Source organism: Halichoerus grypus, chromosome 5 (genome assembly GCF_964656455.1).
Source record: "Halichoerus grypus chromosome 5, mHalGry1.hap1.1, whole genome shotgun sequence".
Taxonomy (NCBI): Eukaryota; Metazoa; Chordata; class Mammalia; order Carnivora; family Phocidae; genus Halichoerus; species Halichoerus grypus.
Window position 1 is genome coordinate 85,589,505 of NC_135716.1, and position 17,017 is coordinate 85,606,521.

Genomic DNA, 17,017 nt, shown 5'->3' on the forward strand with positions numbered 1-17,017 from the left:
AAGGCTGTCACAAGAAGCTGCCTGGAAAATTAAATTTTATTATGAATTTTGCAGTGTTAATCAGTATTAGACTAATGTTTGTTTTTAATATAAAACTGTGGTCTAACGCTCCAGTAAGATGTGTCTACAATCTTGTCTCGGGGATTTAGGTTATACCTGGCACACTGTGAAAACCCTCCCCACATGCCCACTAAACTAAGCTTTCTAAAGGCAGAGACTGTCTTACTCTATGCGTAGCCTGTAAAACTAATACGTTACCATCTACACACAAACACTCAAGAAATATTGTTGAACTGTGACTCAGGATACGTTAACTAGTATTAACTGTATTTACTAAACGTTTACCAGGTACCTAGAACTGTGCTTTCCGTTTCAAGGAACTTATTCTCCATGGGCTGACCCTGAACAAGTATAAAACTGGAACGTTAAAGCTATCTGTGCAAGGCAACTTGGTTTGGGGTCCCAGTCTCTCCGTTCCATACGCCAAGTACATACACTGCAATAGTAATTTGTACCAACTTAAGGTGCACTCTGACCTCCAAATTATTTTCTGGAGATTGATAATTTTCTGCTAACACTGAGCAAAGCTTAATCCTCTCCATCTGAAAATGAAAGGTCTCCAGCCTTCCTCTCCAGTTTGAAGCTCAGCAAAGCCTTCCGTGCACCGGGTGCTAGCGATGAAGGGAATCTGGTCCCACCAAAGGAGCAAAAATGCCAAACCTAGCAGCGCCGCCCCCTTAAATCCCCCACGGGCTTCCAATTGGTCCTTGGGGCTCACTCTCTTTCCAGATTGGTGTTTCAGCTTGCCCGTCACCTCCAAAGAGCCCACCTTTAGCCGGTGACTATTGGTAGATCGTTACGTCATTGCTCCATCTACCCCACTCCCATTGGCTCCCATTGGAAGGGGCGGCCACAACGTCACAGGCAAGGGCCGCCATTTTGACTGAGCAACCCTAGTGACAGGAGCCGAAGAAGCAGCGCAGGTTGTCCCCGTTTCCCCCCCCCCTTCCCTTCTCCGGTTGACTTCCCGGGCCCCCTACACTCCACAGTCCTGATCCCGCCATGTCCCAGAAACAAGAAGAGGAGAACCCTGCGGAGGAGACCGGCGAGGAGAAGCAGGTGAAATGGAGGGGGTGCGGGCGGGCGAGCCGGGGGCGACTGTGATGGGGCGGGAGACGGTCTCCCACCAGTGCGGATTGGTCGCCATGGTCTCAAGCTCTGCAGGGGTTGGCCACTTCTTGCATCACGCCGGGTGAGCTTCAACACAGCTTGCAGCTCTGGCGCTGATTAGTTGGGCCCACTGTCAGTCACTGCCGTGCTCTTCCTGATTGGCCAATAGGCCTACCGCTCTGCTCATTGAAGCTGTGCTATCATTGGCCAAGCTTGGGCGCGGGGCGGGTGTTTGGAAAGACTGGGTGAATGAAAGGGGACTGGTGGTACCGGGAAGCGATGTGTGTTACTGGTTAATGGGGGCAAATGACCCAACAACCAGGCTGAGGCCCGCATCAGAAAAATAGAGGTGGAGGTAGAGACGTTTAAAAGACCAGCACTGGGAGAAGGGAGAAGAAGTAATTATAATCATGGCTAGTTTAAGGCGGCAACTTTCTCAAGAGACCCTATTTTGACATTTGGGGATGGTCGGTTGCCCATCCTCAGGCACGAACGAATAGGCTTGAAGAGGACTAGAGTTTCATACAGAATAATGGAGGTTAAACGTAGAAAAGACACCAAAAGAGTCGTGACAAGAATGACGCCACCGTCTTTCCACCACCACCCCGACTTCCAAGGCAGTGGGACTTAGTTCATCCACAATTCTGTGATGAAAAAACCCCAAGTAAACCTCTTCTTGTGGCTTGTATTTGACTTACAACATTTAGTCCTGGGCTCAGGGATTCATGAAAGGCACCTGGTTATAACTGTGCTGATTGTCAAGGGAAGGGAATATAGTTCCATTAAAAAAAGCCACAAATTTGGTTTTAGGTCCTTGTAAAAAGTCACCAAAGAAAAGAGCATCAGGGCCACAAAAAGCAAGAAGAGAGTAATAACAACAGTGTGAGCCTCCTGCAAACCAATTGCATGCTCTTGGCGTGTTCCCCAAACTTCCATCATTTGCCCCATTTGGGAAGGTGTTTACTTTTGGGCAACAACTGTGGGTAAATACTAGTGAACCTCCTGCATCTTAATTTTCCCGAGGTTAAAAATAGTGTCATTTTCATCTCTGTTTACCTGTCACCTTCCTACCTAATGTTTATGGAAATGCTGAAGCGATGTTGGTCATTACTAGGGTGGAGATTTTTGGAGAAGGCCACACAGCTCTAGTCTCTCCATAGAGAGACTTATCAGATGACTACCTTAGACTCTGGATAAGAAGGAACATCTCAGTAGAATTATCCCCTTTGATTTTCTGTTTGACCTGTACTGTGTGTTAGGGATAGCCAGGGAACTTTCCTGCTCATCTTGGGTCACCAGAAGCCCTGGTTAGCTCTTTTCTCTCTTTGTCTTCCCTAACTTCTGTGCTGAATGAGCTATGGTTTGCTCTTGATTGAAGTATTTTGTTTAGGTGTTATCTTCAACCCAATACTCCCAAGTCACTGAGGTGGTTCCTTGGGCATAGTGTGAGAAGCAGCTTGTTTTTTTGTTTGTTTGTTTTTGTTTTTTCCTCACAATACAATCATCTTGAGCTTCAGGGATTTGAACAAAGGTCTAGCTATATTTAGGAGCAGAATAGAGCCAGTATGTTCACAAGAGGGTGGACCTCTAGGAAAAGTTGATAGTATAAAAGTTATTAGATATTAGAAGCAGTTGCTTCTCAGTTTTTAATTTAATTGGCCCATTTGTTTCCTCTAGGACACACAGGAGAAAGAAGGTATTCTCCCTGAGAGAGCCGAGGAGGCAAAGCTAAAGGCCAAATATCCAAGCCTAGGACAAAAGCCTGGAGGCTCCGACTTCCTCATGAAGAGACTCCAGAAAGGGGTATGGGACGCAATCTCTTATCCTTTTACTTTGGAGCCAAAGGGGGCTTTAGGGATGAGAACTGTAGAGCTTCTCCTGAATGCTTATCTGGAGGTTTTGTTGTTGGGCAGTAGTAGAGAGGAATTAGAAACTTGTAAAGAGCAAGGCAAATAATTATAAATCCCTGATATGGTATCATACAGGATATTAAGGCTTCATGTTGAGACATTTGGGTATGGGGGCATTGGGGGATTGAGGGAAAGAAGGACATTAGAAACTGAAATACTGACTCCTCCGGGCATTTGTGTGTTTAGATGGTGGGAGTTTTAGGACTGCACTTTCTAAGATTAGAGCTAAATTTTGGGGTGCATGATTTCAAAAAAAGATCAAACCATCTGTCCTATAGATTTCTTCAACTTGAAATGAATAGATTTCTTCAGACCCTTGAAATTAGTACCAGCCATTAACTATACTCCCTCAAGAGACTTATTTTTCCATCCAGAGTGGTCCTCCTTACCAAGGGAGGATCTGCCTTCATAGCCATCTGACTCCTGATCAGGTTTCTCTGTCCCCAGATATACCTAAAACTAACTGAGGGATTGTAAGTCATTAAACTGGAGTGTGTTCCTAGGTGTGGATGAAATGGACAGTAAAACAGATCCCTGTGGAGAGTCCTAGGTATTGAGTCTTAGTCACAGATGATGATGCGATGCTGATTTGCAGTTTACCTTGCTGTAGGCAAGGCAGGCGTGGGCAGGCTGTCACAGCCATGGAACATGTGTGGGAGCAGTGGGAGTCAGAGGAAAAGTACATTATCCTCATGAACAAGCCCAGTTTCTATTCATGGTCTGAGGGAATCATTTTTAATTTTGAGGTTGTTGAATTGAGGTTGATCTCCTGCTGGTTGCTAGGATAGCCCCAGATTGACGATTCTTTATATCTTACCATTTATTTCCTCAGCACCAAGTCCATTGGAGACTGACCGGTCCCAAGTAAGCCTTTATGAATAATCAGTAATTTGGTTGAACTATCCTGTACTGATGGGTGTATAAAGGATGTAGGGGCTGTCTCTTAACTCCTAAAACCTATACCGTAGCTAGGAAACTGCTTACATACCTGAAAAGGTCAGAACACATTGGGGAGAAGACATAAGTACATGTAATTAATGCTAAACTATGTGTGCATGAGGTTAATCAAGGAACACTGGAAAGATCTAAGTTGATGAGGGTTTATAATGGATGTGAGTCTCCTTGCTTTTGAGGTAGGCCAGAGTTCCTCACTCACTTAAACATCCCTCTTGTTTCTTAGCAAAAGTACTTTGACTCAGGAGACTACAACATGGCCAAAGCCAAGATGAAGAATAAGCAGCTGCCAAGTGCAGGACCAGACAAGAACCTGGTGACTGGTGACCACATCCCCACCCCACAGGATCTGCCCCAGAGAAAGTCCTCGCTCGTCACCAGCAAGCTTGCGGGGTAACCTGGGCCCCCCCGTCCCCTTCCTCACCCACTGGACTTTTATATATCATAGGCAGGGATGGAATGAGCGCCTAGTTAGCTCTTTTCAGCTTGCTAGCCAGAAATGACTGTGATTCTGCTGGGGGCTTCTGAGAAGGTGATGTGGGTTGGAAAGGGGTTCTGAGTTCATTTCTGTGATTAAATTGAGATTTCCACACCCTCACTGTAGCCCAGGTAGGGGCCCAGGAGTCAGAGACTAGGATTGGATAATGCTGCAAACGCTTTTTTTCCTATTGTATGAGAAACTGGGGAGATGTGATTTTTTCCTTTTGGAAGAGCATATCCCCAGATCGGTTAGGCTAAGCCTTGGGAATAATTTGGTAGGTTTATATCCAGAGGCTAACCTGACATAGTTGGGAAAGGTAGATTGAATGAGATCTGTTTTCTGTGCTTCTAAGTGTTTTTTCCCTTAGGCTGCTATTGCTTCGTGTTTCCATTATGGCAGGTTTAGAGAATCCTCAAAAAGAAAAAGTGATTTGCTTTCCTAAAACTACAATGCCCACTTAACCTCCCTTACCCAGTGAGTGTCTTTGACAGTTTGCCCTGGCTCTTAAGTAATGTAAAGATTGGAGAACATCATTTACATGAAATGGGCACCTTCTCTCTCTCTTCCAGCATGTTGCTTTTGCAAGTATGGGGTAGTGGAAAGAGCACTGGGTTTGGAGTTAAGATATCTGGGTTCCAGTTGCACTCTGTCTGAGCAGAACTGATGTGTAACCTTGGTCAAGTCATTTAACCTCTATGGATTTCTATTTCCTCATCTGTAAAAGAGCTGAATGTAGATAAGATTGATTCAAATTTTAAAAATCGTATAACTGCCAGCTGAAAAAAAAGTCTTTGCTATTCATTGTAAAACTAAGTGAGGAAGACCTGTGGGTGAGCCTGCAGAGGGGAACTGTTTGAAGACTACATGGGGCGAGAGGACATTGAGATTTGGGAGTTATAAATTCAGTCAGGAGGGCCTCATAAGTATCATGGTCTAAAGGGTCAAGGAAAAAGTTTTAAGAAGCTAGCTTCTATGGAAACTTCGTGCCTTTGCCCCCACCCACTCTCCTGGCCTCCAGTCTGGACCTTTGCTGCTAAAAAGCTGCTCTGGCAGCCCAGCTGTGGGCCTGAGGACACATGCTCAGTCACACACATGTGGTGGAGTCCCACGTTTGAGATGTAATCAGATGTCAGGGATAGTATTGTTAGGGAGAACAGAAGAAAAGGGACAAGCTGAAGCCAGCCTCCGGGCCTTGGTACTGTGGCTGGGCTAGAGCAGCAGGTTCTTAGGAGATGATTCACCTGGGAGGAAGCTGGTGGGGGAAGGTGGTCAGGGAGAGAGAAATCTCTAAGAAATCTCTGCCTTCCTAGAGCTCAGTAACTCAGCTCCTGTGGGATGAGAAGCAGCAATGCGGCTTCATGAGCAGGTAGAGGAGAGGCGTGCAGGTGGCCAGCACCTTCGGTCTACTTAACTTGGCCTGAATCCTCCTCCCAGTTAGGACAGAGAGGGCCAGGAGGAGAACTAATTGCAAGAGGGCAAGATTCTATACTCCTCTCTTGCCCTCTCACCTCATAAACTCTGATACGCCAAACATTTGGCCTGATGAGAATGACCGTGAACTTGCTGATGCGCACGTGGGGTGATGGCAGGTGTGTATACTTCTTTCCTGACCGGCCATTCACTTTTCAGGCTATCGCTCAGATTGGATAGGAGAGAGTTGGTGAGGAAGGAATGGAGAGAGCAGGATCCCTGGATTCCCTGGCCCCCAGACTCCTTTGACTGTCACTTGTAATTGTATATAATTTTTGTGTTTCTTGCACCATTCCTCATGCTGTCTTCCTTAGTCTAAAGTCCATGTGGGAAGGGGAAAATGCTGAACATCCTTGTATAGTTTCCTCAACTGTCCGAGCCATGTTGTACATAGATATGTCATGTTATTATATATATAAATATATATATAATTTTGTACGTTTTCTTCATCTCCGATCTTCTCGAATTTTGTACTTTTTTCTTTTCTGTCTGAGCTGCTTTCTCTATTGGTCATTTGAATCCTCAAGACTGAGGTCACAAGTCTGTTTTTTAGTGAGGAATAGAAGAAATAGAGAAATCAGAAAACTGTTGGTCCCGCTCGCTCCCTCTCTACCTGGTCATCTTCAAGGCTAAGAAAACAAAGAAACAAGCCACATTCTGTATTTGCCACCTGTTTCCACAGCATGAAATACATCACTTCCATGGCAAGAAGGCTCATTCCCAAATCCAAATCCAAATCGCTTCGATTAAACCTGGATTATTAAATCCACTCAGAACAGCCTGTGTATTGTCGGGCCCTGGCTTCCATGCCACCACCTCCTCATCACTGTGTGCCCCGTCAGTCTCTGCTGCTGCACGTGCCTGTGCCATGCCTGTGGAAGCGAGCCTGCTCCAAGCCGGCAGCCTGAGCCCCTGCAAACCTCCAGTTACTTTGATCTTGTCTAAAGAATTTTCTGTACTGTTTTCATGGCTATCTCCAGAAAGACAGAGAACACTGTTTTGTAGATAGAAAAACACTGAAATTCTCTCTCCCTCTCTCCTTCTCTCTCTTCCCCTCCTCCCTTTTCTCCCTCCTTCCCCCCTTCTCTCTCTCTCTCTCTTCCTGTCTCTCCCTCTCCTCCCTTTCTCTTCCTCCCTCTCCCCTCCCCCCTCTCCCCTCCTCTCTCCTCTGTCTGTCTCTCTCCAACTCTCTGCGGATCGGATTCAGGCTTGTGCCAGGTAGCCTAATGATTGTTAAATATGGAAGAGTCACGGGGTAGGGACTGGGATGGAACTTCGGGTTTTTTCCCTTATTACTTGACAGTGTTTTCTTTTTCTTCTTCTGTGTTCGTCCGCAGCGGCCAAGTTGAATGATGTTGCCCGGGGCTCCGCCAGATCCTGAGACGCTGCCCTCCTGGGTCCTGTGCTGGCTCCTGCCCCTCCCTGCTTTTGCAGCCAGGGGTCAGGAGGTGGCTCGGGCGCGGGCTGGAGAGGCAGAAGCCCCTGCCCGGCGGTGTCCCAGCGCATGGGGCCCCTTGGGCTGAGCACCAAGACCCTGAACCTTTTTTGTTTTACCTTTTTTCCAAATAACTGTTGGGAGAAATCTCAGTGAAATCCTGGCGGGGATGGGAGGGGGTGGGTGGGGCGCGGGTGTGGTGTTTGAGAGGGTGGGGTGGGAAATTTGGGGGGGATATGAAATAGGGCTTGGAGTTGATAAAAACATGCCTGACTATCCTCCTTCCTAACCATGTGGCTGGTGTGGGATGGGTGTGAGGGGGAGGAGTGGAGTAGACTCCAGATGAGGAGTTCCAATTCAGCTCTGTAGAGAAATGCCTTGTTTGCTTGGATGTGGCTGGGGATCTGGTGTTGGATAAAAGAAACTGTCCGTCTAAATATGACAGATGCAAACAGCTCCTCTGGTTCTGCAGAGCAAGCTGAGAACACAATTAATGTTAATTGTTCGTTGAAAAAAGTGCTGTCCTTGAAATAGATTTACTGTGGGGAGAAGGGCAGTGAGTGTGGGGAAAGGGGGCCATGAGCGTGGGGAGCCCCACAGAGCCCAGGAGACTTTTTCAGTATTTGAAATAAAAAAAAAAAGAAGACGACCCACAAAAAAACACAACCCAGAAATATTCTGAAGCAGTTGGTGTGTTTTATTGGGGTTTGGGGAAAGGGAAGAAAATGAAACTGAAGACGCCATTCAGGGGAGAAGCTGGTGTGGAGCCCTGAGTTCTGAGGAACAGGGGCCCTTAATAGGGGATGTGACTGGGCTTCCCACTTTCATCACTCAGGGAGAGCGAGTAGGGATGTTAGCATATAGATCTGGGCTTTTCCTGACTCCCGTCTATCCTTTTGTTTCTGTAGCTAATGTAGAAGATGCATCAACCTCAGGTTTTGGCTCACAAAATGAAGAATTTGATCTAAATAGTTTATTAACACCTAGAGCTTAGTTCAGGCTAAGCAAAAAAGAGAAGCCCACTCTTCCTTTTCCCTTTCAGTCTTCCAGTCCTTCACAAGTTCTCATGTCTGTGAAGGAGAAATGTGACCTCTAGTAATAAGCCAAAAGGAACTCAAGCCTTTCTGCTTGTGGCCAGCAGGAGGCAGAGTGACTTCTTTCCTCCCCACCTCCCAAGCATCGACTGCAAGAAGTTACAAACTGCTTGTGAATGTATTATAGAAAAGAATGTTACCAACAAACTCACACCTGTCTCCCCGACACACACCAACATTGACATGTGTCTCTTTGCCTATTTTGCCCAACTTTGAGGAGAGTATATTATATTTTCCCAAATGTGATTGGCTTCTCAAATGAGTATGCATCAAGGAAGATAAACAAGGTCCAGTAGACATAGATATTCCAGAGAACTCTCCATCTTATTGAAGGGGAAGGGCACTTCTAAACTGGACTAGGAATGTTGTTCTCAGTATCTGACTCATTCTTAATGATCCTTAATCAGAAGTTTTCCAAATATGTTTTCAGCTACTCAGGATGTTACTGACTTGCGCTCTCCTGATTTAGCCAGGGGATTGTGATGCCTCCCAACCACTGGCCTTTCTGAGTGAGCCCGTGGTATGGAGATACATTAAAAACATTCCCTACTTTTGTGGGGTTTATTGTCTTTGTGGAAGAAAAGCTATGCAAGAGTTCACATGCTTCAGAAGTTATAAACTCAAAGCAAGGAGCTACACATACACAAATTAGTAGAATGTTTACTGTGGTGGGGTTAGTGAGTCTTCTCAACCCTCCTATTCCCCTTAAACCAATCCCATTACTTCTGAGTATGCCATCCCTAGTGTATGTTTGCCACGTGGATACAGCTGTGGAGTGAGATCAGTGAGGCTGAATGTGGGGGGATCATTCAGTGCGGTTTCGTTTTTAATACAGGTAAAGTTGAAGTATAGAAATAAATTACTTACAAGGTGGCAAAGTTAGTTCGCTGAAGAGCTTGAGATAGTATCTAGGCTTTTTTTTTTTTTTTTTAAAGAAGGTTCCACGCTGGGCATGGAGCCCAGCCCTGGGCTTGAACTCAGGACCCTGAGATCAAGACCTGAGCTGAGATCAAGAGTCGGACGCTCAACTAACTGAGCCACCCAGGCGTCCCATATCTAGGCTTTTATATGACTTTTCCATTATTCCTGGTTTTCCTGGTCCTTAGTTTTAAGCTGTAGTCTTAGGAATCCTGGGGTGCCAAGAAAGGATTGTGGCAATCTCTATTGTGGTGTAAAACCTTGCCATTCCTTCTCCCTCGCTCCCATACTGCGGGGGCCACGCAACCAGAACAGACTGCTCTGCACTGCTCCAAATGGCGATTCCTGCCCATATTCCAGAGAGTGGAGTCAAGAGTTCTTCCATTCCTCCCAACATGGCTGAGTGATGATTCTGCTGACAAGCCTCTCAGCCATCTGATACATAGGGTGGCAGGGATGAAGTCACCATGATTCTTGTCCAGCAGCATTTATTTTAAGCTAATGTGGCCTGGGCGTGGAAAATGCAGGCAAAAGCAAGCTAACTTGGGAGAGTCACCATTGAGAATATCTGCAGTGAGCAAGCAGCCCTCGGGTGTGTAGTGCCCTCTGCTGGGCCTTTGAGGGAGTTACCAAGGAAAGGGAAGCTAAGCCGTGACAGAGGCATACAAATAAATGCAAATTCATGTAGTTCTACGCAGAATGCCAAGAGCCAAGGGAAGGAGAGTCAGGAGAGGAGTTGTTAGCTGAAATTTTCTTAGAGATGGGGAACTTACTAATGATCAGGTGAGGCCTCCCATGCTTGGGCAAGAATATGTTCATTCACGTGTAACTGTTGAACACACTTTGCAATTAGAAATATTAGCTATTTTTGGGCAGATAGACAATAAGAAATGGTGTCTGCCCTGGAGGAACTTGAAGCCTCATTGAGACAAAACTTCTACATATGATGCAAGACTGCATAGCATCAGTCAGGCTGTGGTAAAAGAATTCTGAGGGGTGCCTGGGTGGCGCAGTCGGTTAAGCAACGAACTCTTGGTTCCGGCTCAGGTCGTGATCTTAGGGTCATGAGATTGAGCCGTGTGTCAGGCTCCATGCTCAGCCCAGAGTCTGCTTGGGTTTTCTCTCTCTCTCTCTTTCAAATAAATAAATCTTTTAAAAAAAAATCTCAGGGGCACCTGGGTGGCTCAGTTGGTTAAGGGTCTGCCTTTGGCTCAGGTCATGATCCCAGGGTCCTGGGATCAAGCCCCACATTGGGCTCCTTGCTCAGCGGGGAGCCTGCTTCTCCCTCTCCCTCTGCCTTCTGCTCCCCCTGCTTGTGTGTGCTCTCTCTCTGTCAAATAAATAAATAAAACCTTAAAAAATTCCCAGAAGGGAAAATCCAAAGGGCTGGAATCATTAGGTAAATATTACTGGTGGAAATGGAAATTGAACTGGGCCTTGAAAGTTGGATAGTACTTAAATAGTCCAGTTCGAGGGGCACTAGGTGGCACAGTCGGTTAAGCCTCTGACTCTTGGTTTCGGCTCAGGTCGGGAGATCTAGCCCCAGGTCAGGCTCCATGCTCCGCATGGAATCCGCTTAAGACTTTCCCTCTCCCTCTGCCCCTGCCCTGTCTCTCTCTAAAAATAAATAAATCTTCAAAAAAATAATAAATGAATAGTCCAGTTCAGTTACTTAATAAGAGCCCAGAATATGCCAGGCACTGTGCTAAAATATAAGTGATATGTGGGTGCTTTCTTTTTCCACATGAAGAAACCATACTATAGTGTTAAACTTGGGTCGTAGAGGCCTAGCTACATAGAGAAAGAAGGATGAGTAAATAATTGCTAAATGTTTTGAGTACTTAGGATGTGTCAAGCCCCATGCTAAGTGCTTAACTTACACCCTCTCATTTATTCCTCACAGCAGTTCTATGAGTAGGCAGTCAGACTGCTGCCATTATACAAGTGAGGAAACTAAAACAATAACTTGCCCAAGTCACACAGCTTCTGAGAGTGGAGGCAGGAGTCACTCCAATGCCTACAAGGGGTTCAGGAAAGAGTTATCAGGAATACTTTCATGGAGTAAGTTCTGAGAGAGGAGCAGGATTTCTCCAGAAAGATAAGGTGATCAGGGGCATTTTGGTAGACAGACCAACACTTAGACAAGGCTGAGACAGTGTGGAATGGGTGGTGCTTCAGCAGCAGTATCAGGTCCTAGGGAGTGGCTGGTCCAAGGCCAAGAAGGCAGGCAGGAGCTAGGTTACAGAGGATATGGCAGGCAGGCAGGCCCAGGGACCTCTGAGGGGATGGCAGAGAAAAAACCTGGTCAGATCTGTGTTTTAGGTAGGTTACTGCCAAATTGTGTGAAGGGCTTTAAATTAAAGGTGAAGGATTTAGGGATGGACTGGTTCTAGTGTCAAGCCATCTGGTTTTAAATTCTGATTTTGATATATTTTGGTAACTCAGGACAAGTTTCCTAAACTCTGTTTGCTTCAGTTTATTTATTTGTAAAATAGGAATGATGTGGTACCTACCATAAAGGGTGGTTGTGCTGATTAAACAAAATAAGGCGTGTAAAGCCCTTCAGGGATGTAACAGCACCTAAGAAATGGTTTCTGCCCTCAAGGCGCTTACAGACTATAGGGGGATGTAATAAAGACGGGTAGGCAGACAGAATACAAGATGGGAAAGATGGGATAAGCACAAAATGCTCTAAAAGCACTCACCTAATTTGGGAGGTGGAAGAATAGTCAGGAAAACCCTTTCACAGAAAGTAGCTTGTAAGCTGAAATCTGATGGAGTAGTAGGACATGGTCATGTAAAGGGGTTAGATTGGGAAAGGGGGTCTTCCAAATGGAAGGACAGCATGTGAAAAGATTTAGAGGTATTGTGTTCTGGGAACTTAAAATAATTGAGGGGCACGTGGATGGCTCAGTCAGTTGAGTGTCCGACTTCTGGTTTCTGCTTGGGTCATGATCTCAGGGTCATGAGATCGGGCCCACTCAGTGGGGAGTCTGCTGGAGATTTTTTTTCTCTCTCCCTCTGCCCTCCCCCCTGCTCGTGTACTCTCTTTCTCTCTCTAAAATAAATAAATCTTTAAAAAATAATAATAATTGAGAGTAGCTGTAGCATACCAAACAGCAGATGGGGTGCAAAGAAATGGGTGGAGGGAGGGGAGAGTCCGATCACAAAGGGCCCTTTGGACTTGATCCTGGAGGCAATGAGAAGCTGCTGAGATTTTAAGCAAGGTAATGACATGATCAGATTGGCTCTTTAGAATAATCTTTCTGACCACAGTGTGGGCAAGAGACTGGAGAGGGTAAAATTGATGTATTTAGAGGGGCTGTTAACAGGATGGAAAAGTTAAGGGATTTGGTTGTTATGAAGGGAAAGATGATGATTCAGTTTGTGGCATAATAAATTCGAAGTAGCAATGCAACACCTAAGTGCGGACACTCCACTTAGTTAACTGTTACCGTGGGCTAGTTAGTAAGACAGACTATTGTGTTGCTACAGATTAGGAACTAAAGAAGGTAAGGACAGTGGGGATGAAGAAGAGTGGACAAATCAAGAAATACACGGAAAGTACAATCAGCAGAACTTGATGGGGGGGCGGGGTGTGCAACTTGGGAAGAGACAGGACTCTAATAAAAAATTCCTAGGTTTCTGGCCTGGGTTACTGGGTAAAGGATGATGTCATAACTGGGGAGACACTACTACTGGAAGAGCAAGTTTAAAAAGGAAGATAATGAGTTCAGTGTTGCAGAAGGGATGATATGAGGTGCCTCTAGGACATCCAAGAGTAGATGACTGGGAAGTTACTGGATTTATGAGTCTAGAGGTTGGAGAAGTCAAAATAGGCAATGTAGATTCTGTGGATTTCAAGATATACTTAGTAAAACCATGGAAGTGAAAGCATATAGAGCAGAAAGACGGGAGGGCTGACCCTGATGAAAGCTAACATGTGGGGCGCCTGGGTGGCTCAGTGGTTAAGCATCTGCCTTCGGCTCAGGTCATGATCCCAGGATCCTGGGATCGAGCCCCGCGTCAGGCTCCCTGCTCTGTGGGAAGCCTGCTTCTCCCTCTCCCGCTCCCCCTGCTTGTGTTCCCTCTCTCGCTGTGTCTCTCTCTGTCAAATAAATAAATAAAATATTAAAAAAAAAAAAAGAAAGAAAGCTAACATGTGAAGGGAATAAAGAAAAGGGCCCAACAAAATAGGAGAATCAGGAAGATGTGCCCAGTGACAAAGTTTATTCTAAGAACTGGGTCAGTCAATAATGTAAAATGCTATTGGAGGTTGATGAAGCAAAAAATTAGACTATCTCACCTCTGTAATAAAAAGTACCCAAAAATGTCAAGAAAGAAATGTGCCACAATAGTGGGTAACTATTGGTCAGGAATATAATTTAGAGTATACATGTATGTCCACTTTCTGTACTTTTTAAGATTTTGGCAATGAGCGTATATTTGATAGAGGTCACTTTAATTCTAAAAACAATAATAAAAATCTCAAAATGTTTTTTTAAAAAACGTACTAAAGGGTGTCCATTTGATTTAGCAGTTAGTAACCATTTTGATCCACCAGTGTCAATGGATTGGTAGAGGTAGAATCTTGCCTATCGAACTGAGTAGTGTGGGAAGATTGTTGTTGTTTTAGGATGGGAATGATTTAGGCACATTTATTGACTGAGTGAAAGGAACAAGTAAAAGTTGAAGCTCAGTACAGAATGAGGAGTGGACGAAAATGAGTTCAGGTAGATGTGGTCAATTAAACATTTCAGCAAACATTTATTAAGCACTTACTCTGCGCCAACCACTATGCAAGGGGAGGTGCTGGGGTTAGTCTAGTGTGAAGCGAGCTAAGTAGGAAATTGGTCTCAAGCAGGAAGATGTATACTGCATCCTGCTTGAGACTCAAGGTGAAGATATAACAATGGGTAAACTCACAGCTGTTTGTGACTGGGAGTCGGTGATTAATGGGAGTCCTTGTCTGACAGCTTCATTGTTCTTTGTGGAGATGTAAAGTTGCTAGTTGAGAGGGAGGTGGGAGTTAGGGGGCTTTTTTGAGTGGCCATAGTTTAGAAGAGATGATGAGAGCACCAAATCCTAACCACTAGACCACCAGGGAAGCTTAGAAGAGATGATGAAAGGGAGGGGAACGGAAGAGAGCTGACAATAATACTAAGTAAAAGGTTTAGGGAACAGTGTCAAGGGCCTAACAGGTTGGAAACCATGAATGTATAATCCTTGGAATGTGTAAGCTACTGGAATGGTTACCAGTCTATATATTTCTGCTACTTTCTCTAGCAACACCCAACTGCCTGGGTACAAAAGCAGAGAAGATACATTACCATTTAGCTCCTGGATCATGATTTGTAGACACAGGGAGTGGACTCACAAGGGAATAAGGGAATGAAAGGTGCTGGGGAGAGAGTTCAAGAAATCCATCTGATTCAGACTGGGTAAGAAGGTAGGCTAAGGAAGGTATGATCAACTCTGGTCAAGAGGAGTCTTGATAAGGTCAAAGAGCTGATGATTTAGAAGTCAAAGAAGTGATTAAGCTGGAAGCTCGGGACCTGGTAGTCAGAATGACGTTAAGAGTTGAAGATTTTAGAGTTGGAACTCTTCCATGTAACAATATGGGTCATAGGAATGGGTGTCTGAAGTGGAGTAAAAGTAAAGGTCATTAGAGTGTTAAAGAACAAGGGAGTTCCCACATCCAGCTGCAAAGGTAGGTGGCTCATGTATTTGTGGTTTTGTTGTTATCTCTTGTTAAACCCAACTGCATTTTTTTAATAAAAGATTAAACCATTTAGCTTAGAAAACAACAACAACAAAGAATTATGGGCATGGAATATTTGGATCAGCAAATCAGGTTGTTGGAATGAATCCAGAATTATTCGGGATTGGGGAAAAGATGAAGCCTAGTACCATCCTGGCATAGAAGTGACCAAGACTAGCAAAGAACATAAAAGAGAGTTTAGCCTGATGGAATGAACTCCAAAGCAGGAGGAATGGCATGTAAATATCTTGGAAGAATAATGACCTGAAAATGACCTTAGGGAGCTAGAAGTATCTCAGTTTCCCCACTTTCTGATATTGGAAGGTGGGGGGGACCTCTAGGGCTGCAAACAAAGCAATGTCTTAGGGGAAACCCAGATGTAATTTGAATGAGTGGGTTGAGGGAAATTCTCTAAAGAATTTCTGTGTGAGGCATCAGAGAAATGTGTAGACCAGGGGTGAAGGCATAAGTGAGTGGGAGAGTTCTGCATTTCGGGCAGAATCCAAAGATTATAGAAAGATGGGAACCACTTGTGCAATGAATTAGCCTTAAGGTTCCCAACTTTGGTTTACAAGCTGTTTGGTATCCGTTTGACTGAAGACCCCAGAGGATTATGAAGCCCAGTCTTCTCAGGCCTGCCTGAGTGATAGGTACTGAGTGGTAGGTTAAGGATTGCACCTCTGAGAAGGCATCCTAGGGAAGAAAAGAGAATGGAGCAGTTTTCAACTGATTACAAAGAGGAACAAGCAGGCTAGACTAAAGCAAACAACTGGAAGGGGGTCCTTCACTCATTTCACAAGTACGTCTTGAACTACCAGGACTTTGTCTTATTTACTGGTATATCCCCACCATCAAGAATGGCACATAATATGTGTTCAATAAATATTTGTTGAAGGACGGAATTGTTCATTGTGAGTCTGTCACTATTCAGAAAAGATTACAGAGTCTGGCGTCTTGGCGGCAGTCTCTGAACCGCAGCTGGAGTGGGTAAGCAGAGAGATGAAACCTCTCACGGGAGAACAGCATTGGAAGGTTACTCCCCAGACAAAGCTGGGCCTCTCTTTTGGAAAACTTTTAGATGAGCCACATGACTCAGAACAAGTAAGAGCCAAGGGACTCCTGGGTGGCTCAGTCGGTTGGGCGGCTGCCTTCGGCTTGGGTCATGATTCTGGGGTCCTGGGATCGAGCCCCACATCAGGCTTCCTGCTCTGTGGGGAGCCTGCTTCTCCCTCTCCCACTCCCCCTGCTTGTGTTCCCTCTCTCGCTGTGTCTCTCTCTGTCAAATAAATAAATAAAATCTTAAAAAAAAAAGTAAGAGCCAAATACTCCATCAACCCAGGATAGCTTCTCTTCAAGACATTGAAAGGTCTCCTTATGACAGGAAGAGAGCACTCAATACTGATAACCACACTGTGGTAAAGTGGCCCCTTCAGGTAAAAAAAAAAAGTTTTGATATAAATGGACATTTGGTGATAGAGGCACTTAGTGTATTTAGATGGACTTTTTTTGAGCCTTGTTTTGACATATTTATCATAGGTAGATACTAGAGATTAATACAAAATATGAACTCTTTGTTATTAAATCTTTCTTATAATATTTAGTTGAAAAGCTCGAACTAAATAGAATTGACACAGTATATGAACTTCTCTCAAAGTATTCAGATTAACTGCTAGGACTGCATATCCATGAACAAGCACCATTCTTGATCTTGTGCCAGCTACCTGCCTTACAGCCTCAAACCCAACTGGTAACATCAAACGGATACTTATGCTAGGATATTTATATTTTCAACTAGAAAGAAAACTCTCATGCACTAGCAGACCT

At 44.9% G+C, this 17,017-nt stretch overlaps 1 protein-coding gene across 1 annotated transcript; it reads left to right on the forward strand.

Annotated features, from left to right (window-relative positions):
• The first annotated feature begins 929 nt into the window (after positions 1 to 929).
• Positions 930 to 16,090, forward strand: ENSA (endosulfine alpha). Its single transcript, XM_036098327.2, has 4 exons — positions 930 to 1,119; positions 2,848 to 2,973; positions 4,261 to 4,427; positions 7,323 to 16,090. Exons 1-4 carry the CDS (start codon positions 1,063 to 1,065, stop codon positions 7,336 to 7,338), a joined length of 366 nt encoding a protein of 121 aa, XP_035954220.1. The 5' UTR covers positions 930 to 1,062; the 3' UTR covers positions 7,339 to 16,090.
• The last annotated feature ends 927 nt before the right edge of the window (positions 16,091 to 17,017 follow it).